This window comes from Ricinus communis, chromosome 4 (assembly GCF_019578655.1).
Source record: "Ricinus communis isolate WT05 ecotype wild-type chromosome 4, ASM1957865v1, whole genome shotgun sequence".
Taxonomy (NCBI): Eukaryota; Viridiplantae; Streptophyta; class Magnoliopsida; order Malpighiales; family Euphorbiaceae; genus Ricinus; species Ricinus communis.
The window spans coordinates 26,243,484-26,260,913 of NC_063259.1; the positions used below are offsets into that span (position 1 = coordinate 26,243,484).

Sequence of the window (17,430 nt, forward strand, 5' to 3'; positions counted from 1 at the left end):
AAAGTTAAGGGCTCAGAAAGACTAGAAATGGATAATGACTTGGTAAAAACAGGGAATATTATAGATGATGAATGCATAGAGATGTTTATTTTTATCTTACATGTTCATCCAAAACATGCAGTTTTGTGTTTGCATATTAGGTTTAGGTTCATTTAATACATGGAGGGTTGCAGATGTGGATGTTTTCTGACCATCCACTAGATAAGTATTATTAAACTTGCTTACTCAGTATATAATGAGGATGATGAAACTTACCTCATTATCCTTTACTTTTCCTTATTATATCTTTTCACAGATCTTTTCACAGATCTTTTCAATGGAAACATTAGATTTTCGCTGTTCCTGTAAGAAATAGAGGAAGAAGAGAAAAAGAGGAATAGTGAAATATAATTAAATATATAAATGTCTTCTTGTTATATGCAGAACCAATTCGTACACCCCACCCAGATATTAGAAGGTCTAAGTGGGCCATTCTTGCTTCTCTTTTTTGCTAATCATGCTTTTTTTTCCCTTAATCTACTTGTCTTCTTTGTTAAATAATTATCTTAATCTCAGTTAATATCATGATTAGTTCTCTATATAGTTTACTCACTTCACCTTCTTCCCGTCATCGATATTTTTTTGTTATGAGTCTTTCTTTCTCTTCTCTATCTCAGATGACATGTTGGGAATCATGTCGTTCCATTCAGAATATGATTCTCAATCTTATTCAAACCTACCATCTTTTTCTTCACAACCAAGCCTCCAATCACTTCCTTCTCTTACCTCAGACCGGCAATACTTCCTCTCTACCACCAGTCGCCAGCACCACTGCCTCGCCACTCTTAAGGGCCACACCACATACATATCCTCTCTAACCCTAGCTGGAAAGTTCCTATACAGTGGTTCCTCGGACAAAGAAATCCGATCTTGGAACCGAAACCCTTTAGACTCGGAAGTTATTGATCAAGAAAACCTATGCAATAGCGTAGTAGCTGCGGGGAAAGGTGCAGTGAAGTCTTTAGTAGTTTTAGCTGATAAGCTATTTAGTGCTCACCAAGATCATAAAATCCGAGTATGGAGAATCAGTAGCCAAGAACTTGATAATCAACATCAACAAAAGTATACACATTTAGCCACACTACCTACTCTTGGTGACCGTGCCTTCAAGATTCTGTTGCCAAAGAACCAAGTTCAGATTAGAAGGCACAAAACATGCACATGGGTTCATCATGTTGACACAGTATCAGCAATTTCCTTGTCGAGAGATGAGTCTCTTCTCTATTCCGTTTCATGGGATAGAACACTCAAGATATGGAGGACAAGTGACTTCAAATGTTTGGAGTCAATAGCAAATGCACATGATGATGCTATAAATGCAGTAGCAGTATCAGATGACGGAGACGTTTACACTGGATCAGCTGACAAGAAAATCAAGGTATGGAGGAAAAGCACAGGGGAGAAAAAGAAGCATTCTCTAGTTGGTACATTAGAAAAACACAACTCTGGGATTAATGCCCTAGCACTAAGCACGGATGGGTATCTTCTATATTCTGGTGCTTCTGACAGATCAATAGTGGTGTGGGAGAAGGATGATGATGGTGGTGGCGACATGGTGGTTTTGGGTGCTCTTAGAGGGCACAAACAGTCCATATTATGCCTGGTCGTTGTGTCTGATTTGGTCTGTAGTGGCTCTGGCGACAAAACTATAAGAGTTTGGAGATGTGTTGACAGGAACTACTGTTGTTTAGCAGTCTTTGAAGGACACAAAGGCCCTGTCAAGTGCTTGACAGCAACTATTGATCATCACAATTCATCTGAAACATCGTACCTTATCTACAGTGGAAGTTTAGACTGTGATATCAAGGTCTGGCAGCTTCATGTCCCCATCGACATCTAGCAAAACTTCTTCTTCTTCTTCAACTAGGCTGATTTTTGTACATGCATATGACATGATATGATATGATTGAGACGACTCTTCATAATTCTCTCTTCCTTTTCCTTTTCATCATCCATCTTTGCTATTTTTCTTTGTCCACCTTTCTTTTTTAAGGTCATAAGTTTGTAGTTGTTTTTCTTGTGAAGACTGCTGCGTGGGTAAGCTTTGAAACTAAGGGTCCGCAATGAGATAATTCGCTCTAGCTTTAATGCTGTTTTGTTTTAATTTCTTGTAATATGTTTTAGAATAAGGATTAATGGAGTTCCTAATTCAACCATTAGATCACTGACTAGCTACTAACGACAACACTATAATTAATAAAGACATAAAAGAGTAAGTAATTCAACTATAACTTTTAGCAAATTACTCAAGCCCAACCCTTATTATGAGTTTCAAGTCTCAATTATTGAACTAAAAAAATTGTTAAATCTTGGCCTTTTCTAAAAGGGTATTTAATTATTTTTGTCATTAAACTAAGATGAGAGAAGTGAGGCACATCAGTTTGAAAGCTTTGTGCACTATGAAATGTCCCCCTAATGAAAAATTGCTATGAGCTTAATTATATATTAAGAACTAAACTAATTTAATACACTGCTTATTAATTAACATAACTAATTTATTTTATGATATTCTGCATTTGCTTCATAAAAGAGCCACTATGGAAACACTGGTTACAAGTGGTCCCAACTTGTCATTTAGTTCAAGTCTTAATAAATAGTTATTACAAGTTGTTTTTAGTTGGAATTAGGGGTATATATAGAATATAGTGCTATGGAAGCTTCTCTCAAAAGGGTGAAAGAGGGGCATGGCATTGCCCTCCATGTTTGGTAATAAAAAAAAAAAAGGTCTAATTATCCCAACATGTAGATCATTTTTAAAGCTAAGCTAAGTGACAAGTGTCTAGTCATTTTTGTGTTGCAAAAATAGAATATAGTATTTAAGACATGTTTAAATTAATGAATATATTTTTGTTACTTTATAAATTACTTTTGTTAAATCTGTTTCTGGAAAAGCGTTTAATTCACCAAAGTAAATTTAAAATTTAAGATTATAATTTTTTCAAAAGATATACTTTTGGCAGTCTCAATTTCACACCAAGAATAACAAAACACATCAGTTTATCAATGAATTAAGATGAGAAATGCAATATTTAGCTAAAGTTGGATTACCACCATCGTGCACATTTTCAAATCCAATTGAATTTTTAAAATGCTCAAATACAGCAATTTATTCTTAATTTTCTTTTATTAACATGTAAAAATCATGCCTAAAAATTAGAAATGAGAAAAAATGTGTATGAATTTTTAACAAAATCAATTTGAATTTGGACTTAATTATTAACATGACTTAAATTAAGTTAATAGATTTGCTTTTTCATATTATAAATTCTTTCATTTTCTTTTATATATCTGACGTGGGATAATTCTCATATTCTTCGATATAAATAGACTCTAATTGAGACTTGAAATCAAGATGCGCAGTCATGGAAACTGATTCTAGTATTAATTGAGAACTACATCTAATTGGTAATTCTCAAAATTTTAATAGCAATAAAGAAAAATAAATTGTTTTCATGTTATCGAAATGAAGGTTTTCTCTTTAATACATGTTTACTAAAAGAAGAAGTGATTAAGAGAAAAATAAAATGAAGAAAATAATGAGACAATTGAATACTTGTAAGGCAACCAACCAAATAAAAAAGAAAGACTATAAACAAACTAAAGAAATGTGCCAAAAAGAAAGAAAAAGAGAGAAGAAGAAGAGGGAGAAGAGAAGAGAAGAGCAGTGAGATGCTACCTCTCAACCGAACAAACATTTATAACACTACATTATTGTGAAGGAAAAGGAAACACTAATAAAGAATGGCAAGAAGATCAAGAATTTACGTCACAAGTTGCTTTCCCTATATGATCCACTATTTTCACAAGGCAACAACGTAGAAACTTGATTTCTATTTTTTTTTTTCCCCTTTCTTTCTTTTAGGTATATAAATATATATAAATAACTTAATTGGATCTTTAGCACTTTTGACCTAATTTAACTGATGGGGAGGAAGTTAGGTAAAGGTCGTTTTTGGTATGCCACTTTTGTTCTAACCTACTCTCTCTTTTCTCTGTTTTAATCACAATCCACTCTTTTATATCACGCAAACATAATTATTACCATAAGATTCTACTTACATAACAAAAACTATCACTCTGTTTTCATGTCCTATACTATGCAAGATGCTACCTCCCTCAACCTCTGGGTATATGCCCCTGCCACATTAAAGAGCTGACACAAAAAAATTAAAAAAAAAAAAAAAAACTTTTAACTGAGAAATGATTATAGTTAAAGTTGATTAAAGTGTCAATTTGCCCCCCTTGAACTTGAGTAAATCCTTTTACCACTTCTGCCGAGTTGTTGGGTAAATTGGCAAGAAAATTAAAATCTAAGCTAATTGCCTATTGTTTCTGCGTTAAAGGGGCAAATTGGCAATTTAGGGGTGAATTTAACAAGCTAAAACATTGTAATGTTCAATCAAAGTAAGTCTCATGGTGTCAAGCATGTATGATGCGCCTCAGATCTACATGATGAGAGAACCATTCGCAGGTATATATATAACTTCATATATTACTTTATGACATGTAAGTCAAAATATAAAGTGAAAGGATAATCCATATTCTACATATGCATGTCTGCATTTCACCACTCCATGAGCACAGATTTGATAAGACAAAACAGGAGAACCTGCAGGAAGGTCATCGAGTTTCATGTCACTTTATGCAAACTAGACGCATTCACAATTCACAATTTACAGGGAAGCAAGGGTGAACCAATAATTTATTATGATACTATAATGTAAATCTTCACAAGACAAGGGGGGTAATTCGCTATTTTACAAGAGGACATGTCTCTTTTATGTTTTCTAATGGTACTAAAAAAGGGGAGCAACTGCCCCCCTCTTGTTTACAGTGTGGCCTCACCCCTGCATAGGAGTATTATTGCTTACAGAAAATAAAATAAAAATGCTCGTTACATTCTCAATATTTATGAACTCCAGATAATTACACCTCATTTTATTCCTCCAGTATTATTTCTTCCTTGTAGTGCATTGATACCCACCTGCTTAAGTTATTAATAACAGCTTGAGCAGTTTTTCTTTTACCCTGTATTGCTGAGAGCAAATGACTCTTTTAATTATCTCAGCATTAAACAGCTTTGTCTTTCACTCCATAAACATAAACCCATAACTTTTCCATATAATCTGGAACCGTTAGGAACCACTTATTCCTGGAATACTAAATGGAAGTGACCATGTAAGTTTGTATCTTCTTAGACAAGCAATGGAGCCACTTACAAGAGTTTTCAGATCAACTCTGCCAAGCCTATAATATATCAAGTGAAAAATAGAACCAATAAAAAAAACTGCATGACCAGCATGATTTCTCCCACTGATCAAACACTAAGCTTGTGCAACAGTCCTACATATTTCATTGATTATAGAAGAGATAATTTGAGAGTACAACTTAATATATTTGCATACAGGGATGCAGTAGGCATAATAGATAGCAGAAACAAAAGATTGGGTGTTACAGTGGTAATTTCGCTGGAGTACCTGGGTCACGTGGATACTTCCTTGGAGTGGGGCGATCTTTAACAGATATAATGGCAGTTCGCTGTCCATATGGGCTGTGTGATTCTACTGCATAGAACAAAGATATCCTAACATCACTTAATTGAGGAAGCTTAATCACAATCAAAAGTTTGCCTCAATATTCCAGCCAAAGTTGGCAATTCCATTTACAGCAGCCAGCAACTTTGAATCAACTGAAAACAACATGATAAATCAAATCTTTTATATTGAGTCACAAGGGCAGGTATCACATTCTCTCTTATGTTTCTGCCTAGTTTTCCATTCTTCAGGTTTGAGGTATAAACTTTGACTAGAACAAACAGAATAATGACCTGTATCTAATGCTAAGGTTGAGAATTCATGATCCCAAAATCGCATGGCAAGAAACTTATTCAACTAAGCATTATCGTCAGTAAAAGGCAGTAGTCAGTCTATCTCTGCATTTACTTCATATGTATTAGGAAACAAAGATGGCATAATGGACAAACTCATAGCTTTTGAAAAAAATCTGAAAGTGCGTTTAACACTATCAAGTAACTCAAAAGAGTTTTGTTGCATGAAAGATTAATATTAATCAAATTCATGAAAGAATTATATCTCAAAACTGACAATATAAAATTGCATACCGGAGCAAAGTTGCAATACAGACGCACCCATCAGTTGGATTGATCTTTCTGCATTTCTAACTTCCTCCTGCCAACATTTACCAACAGAAGAAAGTTTTCAGGAAAGATCTGAAAGAATGAAACTAAAAGTGGCAACTTTTGCTGTATGTATAGCCAAGCGCAAACTTATATGAACTTATGAAGCATCAGAACATCCAGTGATTGTCAGAATCATTATATTTCATAATACTGAATGCACAAAATCCATACACCCATCAGAAAATCTATATAAAACACTGCATCCTATAGGTTCTAAGTAATGAAATGTTTCTATAATGATTTATTCTTATTGACCTTTAACTTCGCATTATAAACAAAAGAAACCATAAGAATGTTCTCTCAATTTGATATTGAAATGTACTCTACAATTATTATCCACAAGTATTACTTTATACTTCGTAGCAATTAATGTAACAGTTTTAACTATCCTCTACCAAAGATCACAAATTCACAAGAAACTTGCAACCAGAGATAAAAGAAACAGAAACTAACAATTGAGAATAATTAGATCTAAATGGATTTCCTACTCATAAGTAAATCATCATATATGATGTCCATTGCAATAATAAAAATAATAAACTTGATATCAGTTACGGGCAAACAAATTTTCAGTAAATATAACAATTAGGTTGGAATTCCAAACCCAAAAGACATATACATACTTGGGGATCATGGCCCTTTGCAGCAATAAACAGTCCACCAACCCGAACTAGAGGAAGACAATACTCGGCTAAAATTGAAAAGAAACAACTTGATATTAACAGTTTAACTTCTTTTGAGAAATGCAGATTTATACATACTAAGAAACTCACATATCAAAGTTATGAGAACTACCTAAAACTCTCATTTCTGCAACTGCTCTGGCCACAGCTACGTCAAATTGCTCTCTAAAAGAATCATTCTGACCTAAACTCTATCCTACAGCAATGTTAAAGAAATAAATAACTAGCCAGAAACCAAAAGTATGATTTATAATTTTTTTTTCCTTTCATTGTTACAATAATAAAGAAACAATACCTCTGCTCTTCCCCTTAAAACTTCAACGTTTGACAACCCAGTAACATTAACTGCATGCTCCAAGAAAACGCAACGCTTGTTCATTGACTCCAAAAGGGTCACTTTCCAACCTGCCACAGAAAACCTCATCATAACAAAAGGGTGCATTTAGAAAGTCGATAAATGCAAGAATTCGGCAGAAAAATTCATTCTTTTTAACCGATTCTCATGTTTGAAAAGCACATAAACTGTTTATATCTAATTCTCTTCAGTTAAGAAATAGGTTAGTCCAATTGAGTTAAAGAAATATATTACAAAATCATTTAGAAGTGAATTGAATTCTTGCCACAAAAGGAAAACGGGAAAAAGAAAACTAGAATCACCTGGACAAGCAATGGCTAAAATTAATCCAGGAAGACCAGGACCAGTACCCACATCAACGAGTTTAAGATTATCAATTGAAGAGCTACAATGCGAAATATATGATTTGCGTATAGGAGTTAACATAGCAAGTGAATCCTCTATATGCCTTCTCATCACTTCATTTGCTTCTGTAACCGCGGTAAGATTCATTTTTTGGTTCCACTCAAGAAGAGCATCGACATAGTGGCGAATCTGTTCTTTTTGGCGCGAATTTAGACTTTCGAAACAAGAAGTCGTGTGAATAGCTGTTGCGGTTAGGGCTTTTGCGTTGATTCTTCGAGGTGAAGACGCTTTTAATTTTGCGACCGGAAGTCGTTCGGTAAAATTCCCCACAGAGAAACATAACGGGACATTAATCCTGCAAAGGCGAACCAGCATTTTTTTGTTTGTTTTTTCCCGCGCTTGCTTGTGATACAATTTGTTCGCACCACTTGGGGAAGTTGCTAACAACTTAACGGACTCCCAGGCCGAACGTTTTTAAACTCAAAACTTAAGAGAAACTATTTGAGTTTTGTCTTTGGACACTACCAAGGCAATTCACTTTAAAGGCATACAGCATTTCTTTTTTCAATGGTCGTGGTTCATAGTATTATTAGATATTGACGATAATTACTCTTGCATTTATTTAAGAAATGTAAAAAAAATATATGAAAATATGAATACAAAATATCATTATGCTTATGTGAAAATACCAAACAATAATTTTCTTTTCTTGCGATATTTATTCGGAAAATATATATTACCTTTGATCTTATAAATGAATAGTTATGAACTATAAGGGTATAATTATTATATGCTATGTGTGATGAGGTGACAAGAAGCAAATATTGCCATGGTCCATGGTATATGAATAAAATTTTCAATAAATTCTTACTTTTGTTCAGTGTTGATGTTGATAGCTATTGCAAAATATTCTTCTTCACATTATTGCCTATGCAATGGAGTTTTCCTAACAAACACCACCTAATTATGTTGTACGCTAGGCCCAGCCCATGGGGCTCAACTGAGGCCCACATGACACATGCTGTGGATTGACTTGGAGATACATGGGTTAACCAGGACAGTTCTCTAATTGTTTCCTTGAAACCTTGTAAACTATGTCGTAAGCTGCTCCTTAGTCCTTACTGCTAACACAGTTCAACTGTTATCAATGAAATTTTGCTGTCTATGGGATAAATTCAAATTCCCCATTAAACTTCATATCCTGTAAATTTTAAAGTTTTATATATACATTTTTAAATGCTAGTCATAAAGATTTTGCAGATAATATTAATTACGCTCAAACTAACCTATAAGTATAACTTATGCTAATTGTTGAAATTAGTTTGAGCTCAAAATTGTGGTTACTCAGTTGTTTGTTCGACCTTCTTTGAACTATAATTATAATTAAAGATACATACATTTAAATGTAGCAGAAGAAATAGCACTTTAAATAGAGCATGGAAATTCTGAAACTGAACTACAAAGAATTATACGAATTCAATTCATATAATGTAGAGCGGCAGTAGTTTAATTTGAAACTGTTCTTTGAAAGTTTGTAGAATGAGTATATATATATAATAATGAGGATGATAATAGTACAAAATCACATGATTTAAACAATAAAGAAATGATTTTATTATACACATAATTGACCCGGAAGAGAAAAGAGAATGATGCTTCGTAGGAGCCAACTAATAAAAGACCATATAGGAGAGGGTGTCAAACCTGCTTTCTAACTAGTAATGATGATGATAAGCTGAATTTTTCTGGAACCCAACAAATTAAGTCACAGGACATGGAGCGACACTCTAATATATATATATAGATATCAGGAAAAAAGAAATACTTTCTATACTGTTGTGTCATAAGAGCCACACTGGCCTCTGCCCGAGTGGTGGAGTCACACAAACAAAGAGAAGTGACGATGTGGGTCCAAACAGCAACTAATGCTGCTGCAGGTTTATCTCAATTTGGCTACAGAGTATCTGAGGAATTTTGCTGCACAGGATGAAATTATGATAAATATGTTATGAATACTGGCAGTTGGTACGTTAAATTAGCAGGAAGAGGGGTTTCTAACCAGCATTTATACCCTAAACATAACTTAAAAGAGTTATCAGGTCTGAAATAGTGTGTTAAATGGCATAATTCATTCACAATAAGCTGATTTAGTATATACAATTTGTTCTTTTGGTGGAATATTAAGGACTTTGATGTATGAATATGCAAGAATTGAGTGTATAATAAAATATATGACCTACCAAGCATAGGTAAAGACTAGGAGACACGAAATGCTGCGGACTTTTGATTCCTTTTGGGTCTAAACTTTGTTTGGTGCTAGAAAGATTTTTGAATCTCCAGTAATGTTTTTACTTTATAATTCTAGAGTTTCAACTTTTTTCATCAAACTATATACTTTTGTTTGCCTCAGAAAATAACTATGGTCTTTCTTTTCTTCCCATTTTATCTCCACTCAAAGGTAAAGGAGAAAGTGGCATATAGGCCCCGTTATGTATTTTTCTTGTGGGTGACTTTATCAGGGTCAAACATAAAGTAATGCCCTTATGGAGCAAAGGTTAGTAGATAGAATTATGTCATCTGATTCTCAAAACTAGGGTTTAACATTTTGTAAGCTTTGGCAAGGAATGTACATCTGGTGAGCTCATTAAGACCATTCAATTAAAAAAAGTAGGCAAGAGCCTTCTAAAAGTCTTATTTATCTGTCAAACTTACAGATAGGAGGCGTGAGGAAAGTAACACCTCCTCCTTGATTTCTCTATAGTAAATCCTTGAGCCCTGTTCAAATTTAGAAGATATAACACGATTAGGCGGCTGAAGGGAAAGGGTTAGGTTTCTGAGTATCGATAAGGTAAAAGATATTGATTGAAGGTTAAGATACTTTACTCGGTATTGTACTACAGAAGAATCTATGAAATGAAAAGCAAATATTATCATTATTATTATTCGAAGAGTAAAAAAGCAAATGTAAACATATAGCGTGTATGTATCATATCTATGGCGATCTAGTTCTTCAAATCAGTAAGAGGATTGAGGTGACACAATTCAAAATATGCTTATATGGGAATCTTATGCTTGGCTGTAATCCTTATATATTACTTCAAAACTTCCAAAAGCAAAAGAAAAGATGTCTAGCTAGCTAGTTAAAATGCATATATATATATATATATATATATATATATATATATATATATATATATATATTTCAATGACAGAAAGATTATTACACTTGAGAAACAGCAAAAAACATTTTTGTCCTGTTTCCTATATATATATACTAGACTTCCCTTTCTTTCTTTTGCAGGAGGAAGCTAATTTGTACTAACTAGGCCACACTTTCTCCCTCGAAATACCACACCAGGAGAAAAAAACAATTAAAAAGAGAAACCTTCTCTCTCTCTCTCTCTCTTTCTCTCTATCTCTTTCTCATGTTCTATCGTTTCTCCCACTTTGTCAGAGTCCTGAGTTCTATATATGATTCCATTCCACATCTCATTCTTTATATATGTTACTAATATTCTTATATATTTATATGTGAATCTGTGTTGGCCTGCAAAAATTCTTATCTTTACCTAAACCCAATAAAGCTTACTATTAGCATTTCCCTCTAGTCCATATATATACAGTCGCAAACAGCCTTTTACTGTAGTCAATTAAATAATTAAGGACTAGCACAGTAAAAAAAATATTTACAAACAAAGGACAAAGTGTGAGAAATTAATAGTATATCACATTTATGTTAAAATTATAATAAAATTTGATTAGTAATCACTAATACCCTTTAATTTTGATTTACTTATATAATTGACATTAGACAATTCTTTCTTTGGGGTAATTTTGATTGAGAGTTAGAAGGACGAACAAGGAAAAAGTGATGCGTCGATATGATAATTCTTTCCATGAAAAGGTAAATAAAAATAAAATAATGGGTCTTTTCAATTTCATCATAGAGAACAAGAGCTGTGGTATGAAAAAGCTAGCACCGAGGGCTTCATGATAATTCTCTTCATATAGAGAGAGAAAGAAAGAGAGAACTCTCTCTCTCTCTCTCTCTCTCTCTCACATTCTTTCTCTCTCATTCTTTATCTGAGGAAATGGCACGCAATACCTTGGATTTTTCTTCAACCTTTCAACAGCATCAACCAACAGCAATCATCATGCCCTCCTCCTCCTCCTTGCTCTTCCCACTGACTCTTCACCCCCATCATCATTACCCCCCCATCTCCACTACATCCTTTTTCACTACCCAACTTCACATCCCAAAACCAAAACAAGAAAAGCAAACACAACAAGATCAAGAAGAAGAAGAAGAAGAAGAAGAAAAGGAAGGAAACGATAGAGGGTTTTTAGTCATGATAAAAACCTAGCTAAGTGTTTCACTTGAAGGGTTCTTTTCCCGTCAAAAGGATCCAACAGCTACTCTGGGGAATCAAGCGTCTCGGTCCGATCATTTGCTAGATCAAGCAAATCCACATCAAGAATAATTTCTTAAAAAGCTTTTTGGCTACAAGGGTTCTTCTTTCTTTCTTTTTTTTTCCTTTTCCATTTTGATCATTACTTGATTATTGAATATATCATCACTAGTTTATGTCTTCAGACTTTTGCAGTATTAGTTCATGTTATTTAGATGATGATCTTAATTACTTTTCGAAGAGAAGATGTTATGTGGGTGTGTCTGTTTCTGCTTAAATAGATTATTTTGTTATATAACTTCTCTTCTGCATCTCTTTCCCTATATCTACCTGTAATGTTTATCAAGCATATATGCTTCCCTATAGTCTTTGATCCTTGGTCCCATAAGGAAGAAATTAATTTATTGCTGTCGAAATATATATATTCACGGCACGGCATGCAATAATTGACATCCATTCCATGTTGGTTTCTGTTCTTGTTGAGACCATGGAGCAATCACAAACAGTACAGAAGTTTCCTTTCTTGATGACAAAGTCCATTTCAAGCCCAGGTACTAATACATGGTCATGATGAAGTAGCTAGCTAGCTAGCTAGGGTTTTAAGTTTCCATGCACCGGAAATTATCATAATTAACTTTATTCTCCCAGTATCCTATATTTACGTACTACTAGATCTATGTTTATCCAGTGCTATGCAAAGTACAATTATCATTAACATACATGTTAAAGGAGATGCAAATATAGCAGATTCATACATGCAGGTATGCCCTAAACTTGCATAGATATGATATTTTATCTATCTATGTATGCTTTTGTCTGCATCAATTCTTTTAACAAGTACTTTCATTTTGGTGTAAAAGATTAAAAGATAAAAACTTGTATTAATTATTCTGGGCTACTTTCTTAAATCAAATACTGTCTCAAAAAAATTTTCTCCTGCAAATTTGCTTATATGTATTATAATATGGATATGATCACCTTCATCACTTTCATCGTCATTATCTTGGCATGGGTGGAAACTGGCCGGAATATTGATGAAACATATGTAGGAATCATTTGCATTCATTAATAATTATCTTATGCTAAACTTTTGTTTAATAATAATCATTTTGATTTTTCAACCTTTATTTAATTTTCCTCATTCTTGGGCAGTGCCCCAATTGAGGGTTTTCCCCCCTATTCTAATAAAGTTAAATTCTGGTTATCAGGGAAAATATTCATTTTAATTTTCGGCATATACACACTATAGCTCTTTACTTTAAACTTTGAACTAAAAATTCTTTTCACATGCATACATTTTTCATATGGAAAATGAGACGTTTAAAATTCATGAAAAATAAAATTGAAGACAAGAAATTCAAATCATTGGCGTGCACTTCGGGCACTCCAATTGTCAAACTGCTTAAAGTTCATTGGCATTATGTTGTATCTCTTGAAATTAATTTGCATATGGAATCTCACCGAATAAGGGTGTTTCTTAGTTACTTCAATGTATCACAACACATTATCGGATAAGTAACCCGTATAAAATAGTTATAAAATCTAAAATATGCATCGCTCTTCCTTTCTTCATTTAATAGAGATATTTTATTTCTTATCTATACAGATGTATACACTTCAATAAATAGAAGAATGACACATTTATAAATATTTTATATTTTAGCGCTAAATGATTGATACATGTTCATTATTTAATACTAATAAATATATATCGATCATCTATCAGTTTGATGTATATTTAAAAATATGCACATCGACTAAATAAAAATATATTCTTTTAATAAAAACAGGAGAGATGGTTATTATAGTAGATTATGATAAAGGATAGGTAATTAACCCATTTACCTAAACTTAAGGATAGATATATCTTCTACTCCTTGTAAAGTTTACAGTTTAAAATATCTATAAACTATGGAAAAACCTTTAATTTCTTGCCACTTTTAGACGTGTATAGATGGTTGCTGGTCGGTTGATTTTCAGTATATATGTTTAGTTTCCAAGTCATCTTCATATGTATATTTTGAGCTTCTGTACCCAGGCGTGCTGTATGCTTCCTTTGTCAAAAAAAAAAAAAAAGGGTACTTGAATTTGAAATCTGAGTACTTTGATAGAAAACTTAGTACTTGTTCAAAAATTAAAATGTAATTATTTAATTGTACCTCCCTAACTAATTAGCAATAATAAATGGTTTCATATACCCTTTTTCTGTTGTGTTTATTGGAGCTTGAAAATACTTTGTATAATAATGAAATTTTTTATTTCGATCTTATGATATATCTCTTCCCCTTTAGGCTTCATTGTATTTGCATATGTTTATGAGTAAAGGTGAATACGATGTAACATGAATTAAATTAAAGGCAAAACAGAACTATTAGGTAACCAAAAGTCAAATCCTAAATACACCACCATATACATGTGATGCTCCAGTCAATTTTTCATCAATTTCTGTTTATAATTGTTCGGAGCATGCATATGCATTTTGGCAGAAATTTCTCTTAAATACTTTTTGACTTAAAGCAAGTCAAAAACATATCATTGTCCAATAATATTCAGTAAAATGTATATCATGTTCACAGAACATAGAGGCCATTAATTCATCCCCCTTTGATACATAAAGTGGACGAAGAAAATAAAAATTGATTGAAAAAACTGTACATAAATATGGAAGTTCCGACCTTATCTATGCCTATCGGTCTAAATTATATATAGATATTTGAAGATATTTTAGAGTTTTAATTGTATATTTTTACATATAATATGGTGAAAATATATATTTTTATCTCACTTTAGTTTTCTTGTCTAAATTCGGGAAATAATCACCAAAACATTGACTTGAACTGTTTATATTTATTTTTAGTATTTTGTGTGATAGTTGATCTTTATAATATATGCTCTACAATTTTTTGCAAGATCAACCTCGTGGTGGACTTACTCGTACTATCATTCGGTTTATACACTTACGAGTACTAATTTAGATACATTACTATCTATGGCTATCAGTCTAATCACTCTATTCAACTCCATGTAATTTTAAATTACCAAATCATTCTAATTAAGAAAATGTTTTAAGGAATATGGTATCATCAATTGATACATCCGATGAAAATAAACCGCATCAATTAATGTTGTCACATATATAATTAATTAATTTTATAAATTCTTTTCATTGCATATATAATCATGTTAGGAAATTAATCACTCCAAATGATATGGCAAATATGATGTGGTTCATTTTTATTGAGTATGTCTAGTAGTGATCAGCACAAAATTTACCTAAATAGTTTTACTTTAAGTAAAATTATCAAATGTCGATGAGGGCCGAGATGTGATGCTCATGGTTTAATCGATGAATTTAGTATACAACACACAAACTGGCTCATGATATAGTATGTAATGCAACATGTTCAATGTTTTTTGCAGGTGAACCACAATTTGTACAAAGAATATTGAGTGTGATATCTTCTCATATGTACTTTGTTCAATATCACAGGAAATATAGAAGGGACCGACAAACAAAAACAGCAGCAAAAGACGAGAATACTATTAGCTATAAGAGATAAACAACTCTAATGCTGTATGCATATGTACATACCTGACAAGTCAATTTTATCAAACACCAAATGGACTGGGTTCTTAAGACCTGAGCTGAAAGTAGCTATAGGGTACGTAGATCAAGAACCAGTTCAGAAACAGGGAAGAGTATACCCTTCTTAGCTTCAAACTTTCAAAGAGCTCTTCCTGCTTCTTTATTCAATGGCATCCGTTGGACAGTCGATCAGAGGTACGTAGCCATTCTTGACCATACACAGTCCTACTAAAACATGACATATATTCTTTCAAGAATAACTATCTGACATTAATATTTCTTTTTCTTTTTTATACGTACGGCACAGCTTGGACATGGAGATTCCAGTCTTTCCATATCTGCTTCCTAAGGTATTCCTCTTGTCCTTTCATGACCTGACTCTTCCTGCGTATATATATTTATGTGATGAAGAAGAACTGTTCATTTTTCGACTTCAGAACTCATATGGAATGCAGTACTACCCCACTTAACTGAAAAGGTATTACTAATTCTGTGGGATTTTACTGTTCAATCTTGGAAATCATTCTGTTTTGTAATTTCTATATTTATTGAACTTTTAATTCCATACTCTATAGATGTCGCATTGAAATTCCATTTCCTTTAGTTGGAACAATTCAAGGTCAGGTTATATATACATACACATAATATAAATACATATTCCTGACATTTTTCTTCCAGTGGAAAAGGATTATGAAGCATATCTGCAATGCAATATCATAACATGTTGCAGAGCAGATATTCAACAGTTATCCTACTGAAAATGGAAGAGTAGCGCAGTTGTACTGTAGCATCACATCTTAAGCATTAGAAAGCATCTGCTATATATATATATTGGGCCTTCCTCTACTATGGGAACAACAAATAAGATAGAATTTTGGATTGGGTTTCTTATCAAAGTTTTAGGCCAATTTCATTTTGGGCAAGTGGTATGAGTCTACGAGTAACTACTCTGTCTCGAGCCCAATTATACATTCAGTTCAAATTCTGTAAATTTTTCATTACGAAACCTTAACTTCAGCATCAAATAATATAATACTTTCTCCGTCCTAGATTTAGAATACACTTTCAACTTAAATATTAATCAAGAAATATAGGCATTTCTTAATTAATGACATTAATTCTTTTAACATTTTCTCCTAAACATTTTAATTTATTACCTCTCCCTCCCTTCCACTCTTTCTTAGTTTATTATCGTTTTACTGTGCAAGTTATTCTCCTGTACATCTACTCTCAAATCTCATTTTCTAAGATCTAAGTCTGCCATTTTTAGGATGGACAAAGAAAGAAAAAAAAAAAAGCCTTATAAATCATTCGAACTAATCAAACTATATTAATGACTCGCCTAAGAAGATTAATAATGTCAAATGAGAAATAGAATAAATATAAGATATGAAATGTGTATTAGGGCAATAACTGATTCCTTTCATTTCAGGAATAATAATCACTGAATTATTGATTGTGGGTGGCTTTCCTTAGGCGACCGCAGTTATTATAAGCAGTGCTTGCCACAAAACCCGTCAGGAGGGCAGCAAATAATTGTTGTAAAACATATTATAGAAGCTTTACTTGGCAATTGGCATGATGCTAATGGTACGGGTTGTAAAATATCATAACACTGATTGGTTTGGGGTATGGTAAGGGCAAATTCACTTTATATCCATGCACTCCAAAAAGTAGTCTCTCTTTTAATTCCACAAGCAATTGCCACTGAGAGGAAAGCCAATTATGGACAAAAATGAAAGATAGAGGTTCTTGCATCTTTTAGACCTTAGTGCACCATAAATATATATATACGTCTTGGCATAATGCAATAG

General features: G+C 33.0%; 2 protein-coding genes across 6 annotated transcripts; one reads left to right on the top strand and one right to left on the bottom strand.

Moving 5' to 3' along the window:
* The first annotated feature begins 420 nt into the window (after nt 1-420).
* Nucleotides 421-2,143, top strand: LOC8258120 (protein JINGUBANG). The gene has a single exon (XM_002511414.4). It carries the CDS (start codon nt 662-664, stop codon nt 1,877-1,879), a length of 1,218 nt encoding a protein of 405 aa, XP_002511460.2. The 5' UTR covers nt 421-661; the 3' UTR covers nt 1,880-2,143.
* A 2,349-nt stretch (nt 2,144-4,492) lies between these two features.
* On the bottom strand, nt 4,493-8,234 carry LOC8258119 (ribosomal RNA small subunit methyltransferase G). Of its 5 annotated transcripts, none has more exons than XM_025158658.2 (7): nt 7,579-8,234; nt 7,217-7,326; nt 7,034-7,112; nt 6,862-6,929; nt 6,161-6,227; nt 5,517-5,600; nt 4,493-4,648 (listed from the first exon to the last, which is right to left on the bottom strand). In XM_025158658.2, the coding sequence occupies exons 1-7, from the start codon at nt 7,994-7,996 to the stop codon at nt 4,551-4,553; spliced, it is 924 nt and encodes a 307-aa protein (XP_025014426.1). In that variant the 5' UTR covers nt 7,997-8,234; the 3' UTR covers nt 4,493-4,550. The 5 variants fall into 5 exon arrangements, with proteins under 5 accessions (XP_025014426.1, XP_015578930.1, XP_048228475.1 ...); XM_015723444.3 differs by having other exon boundaries at nt 5,517-5,603; nt 7,579-8,210; XM_048372518.1 differs by lacking the exon at nt 4,493-4,648 and adding an exon at nt 4,728-5,023 and having other exon boundaries at nt 5,517-5,603; nt 7,579-8,206.
* Nucleotides 8,235-17,430: the final 9,196 nt, after the last annotated feature.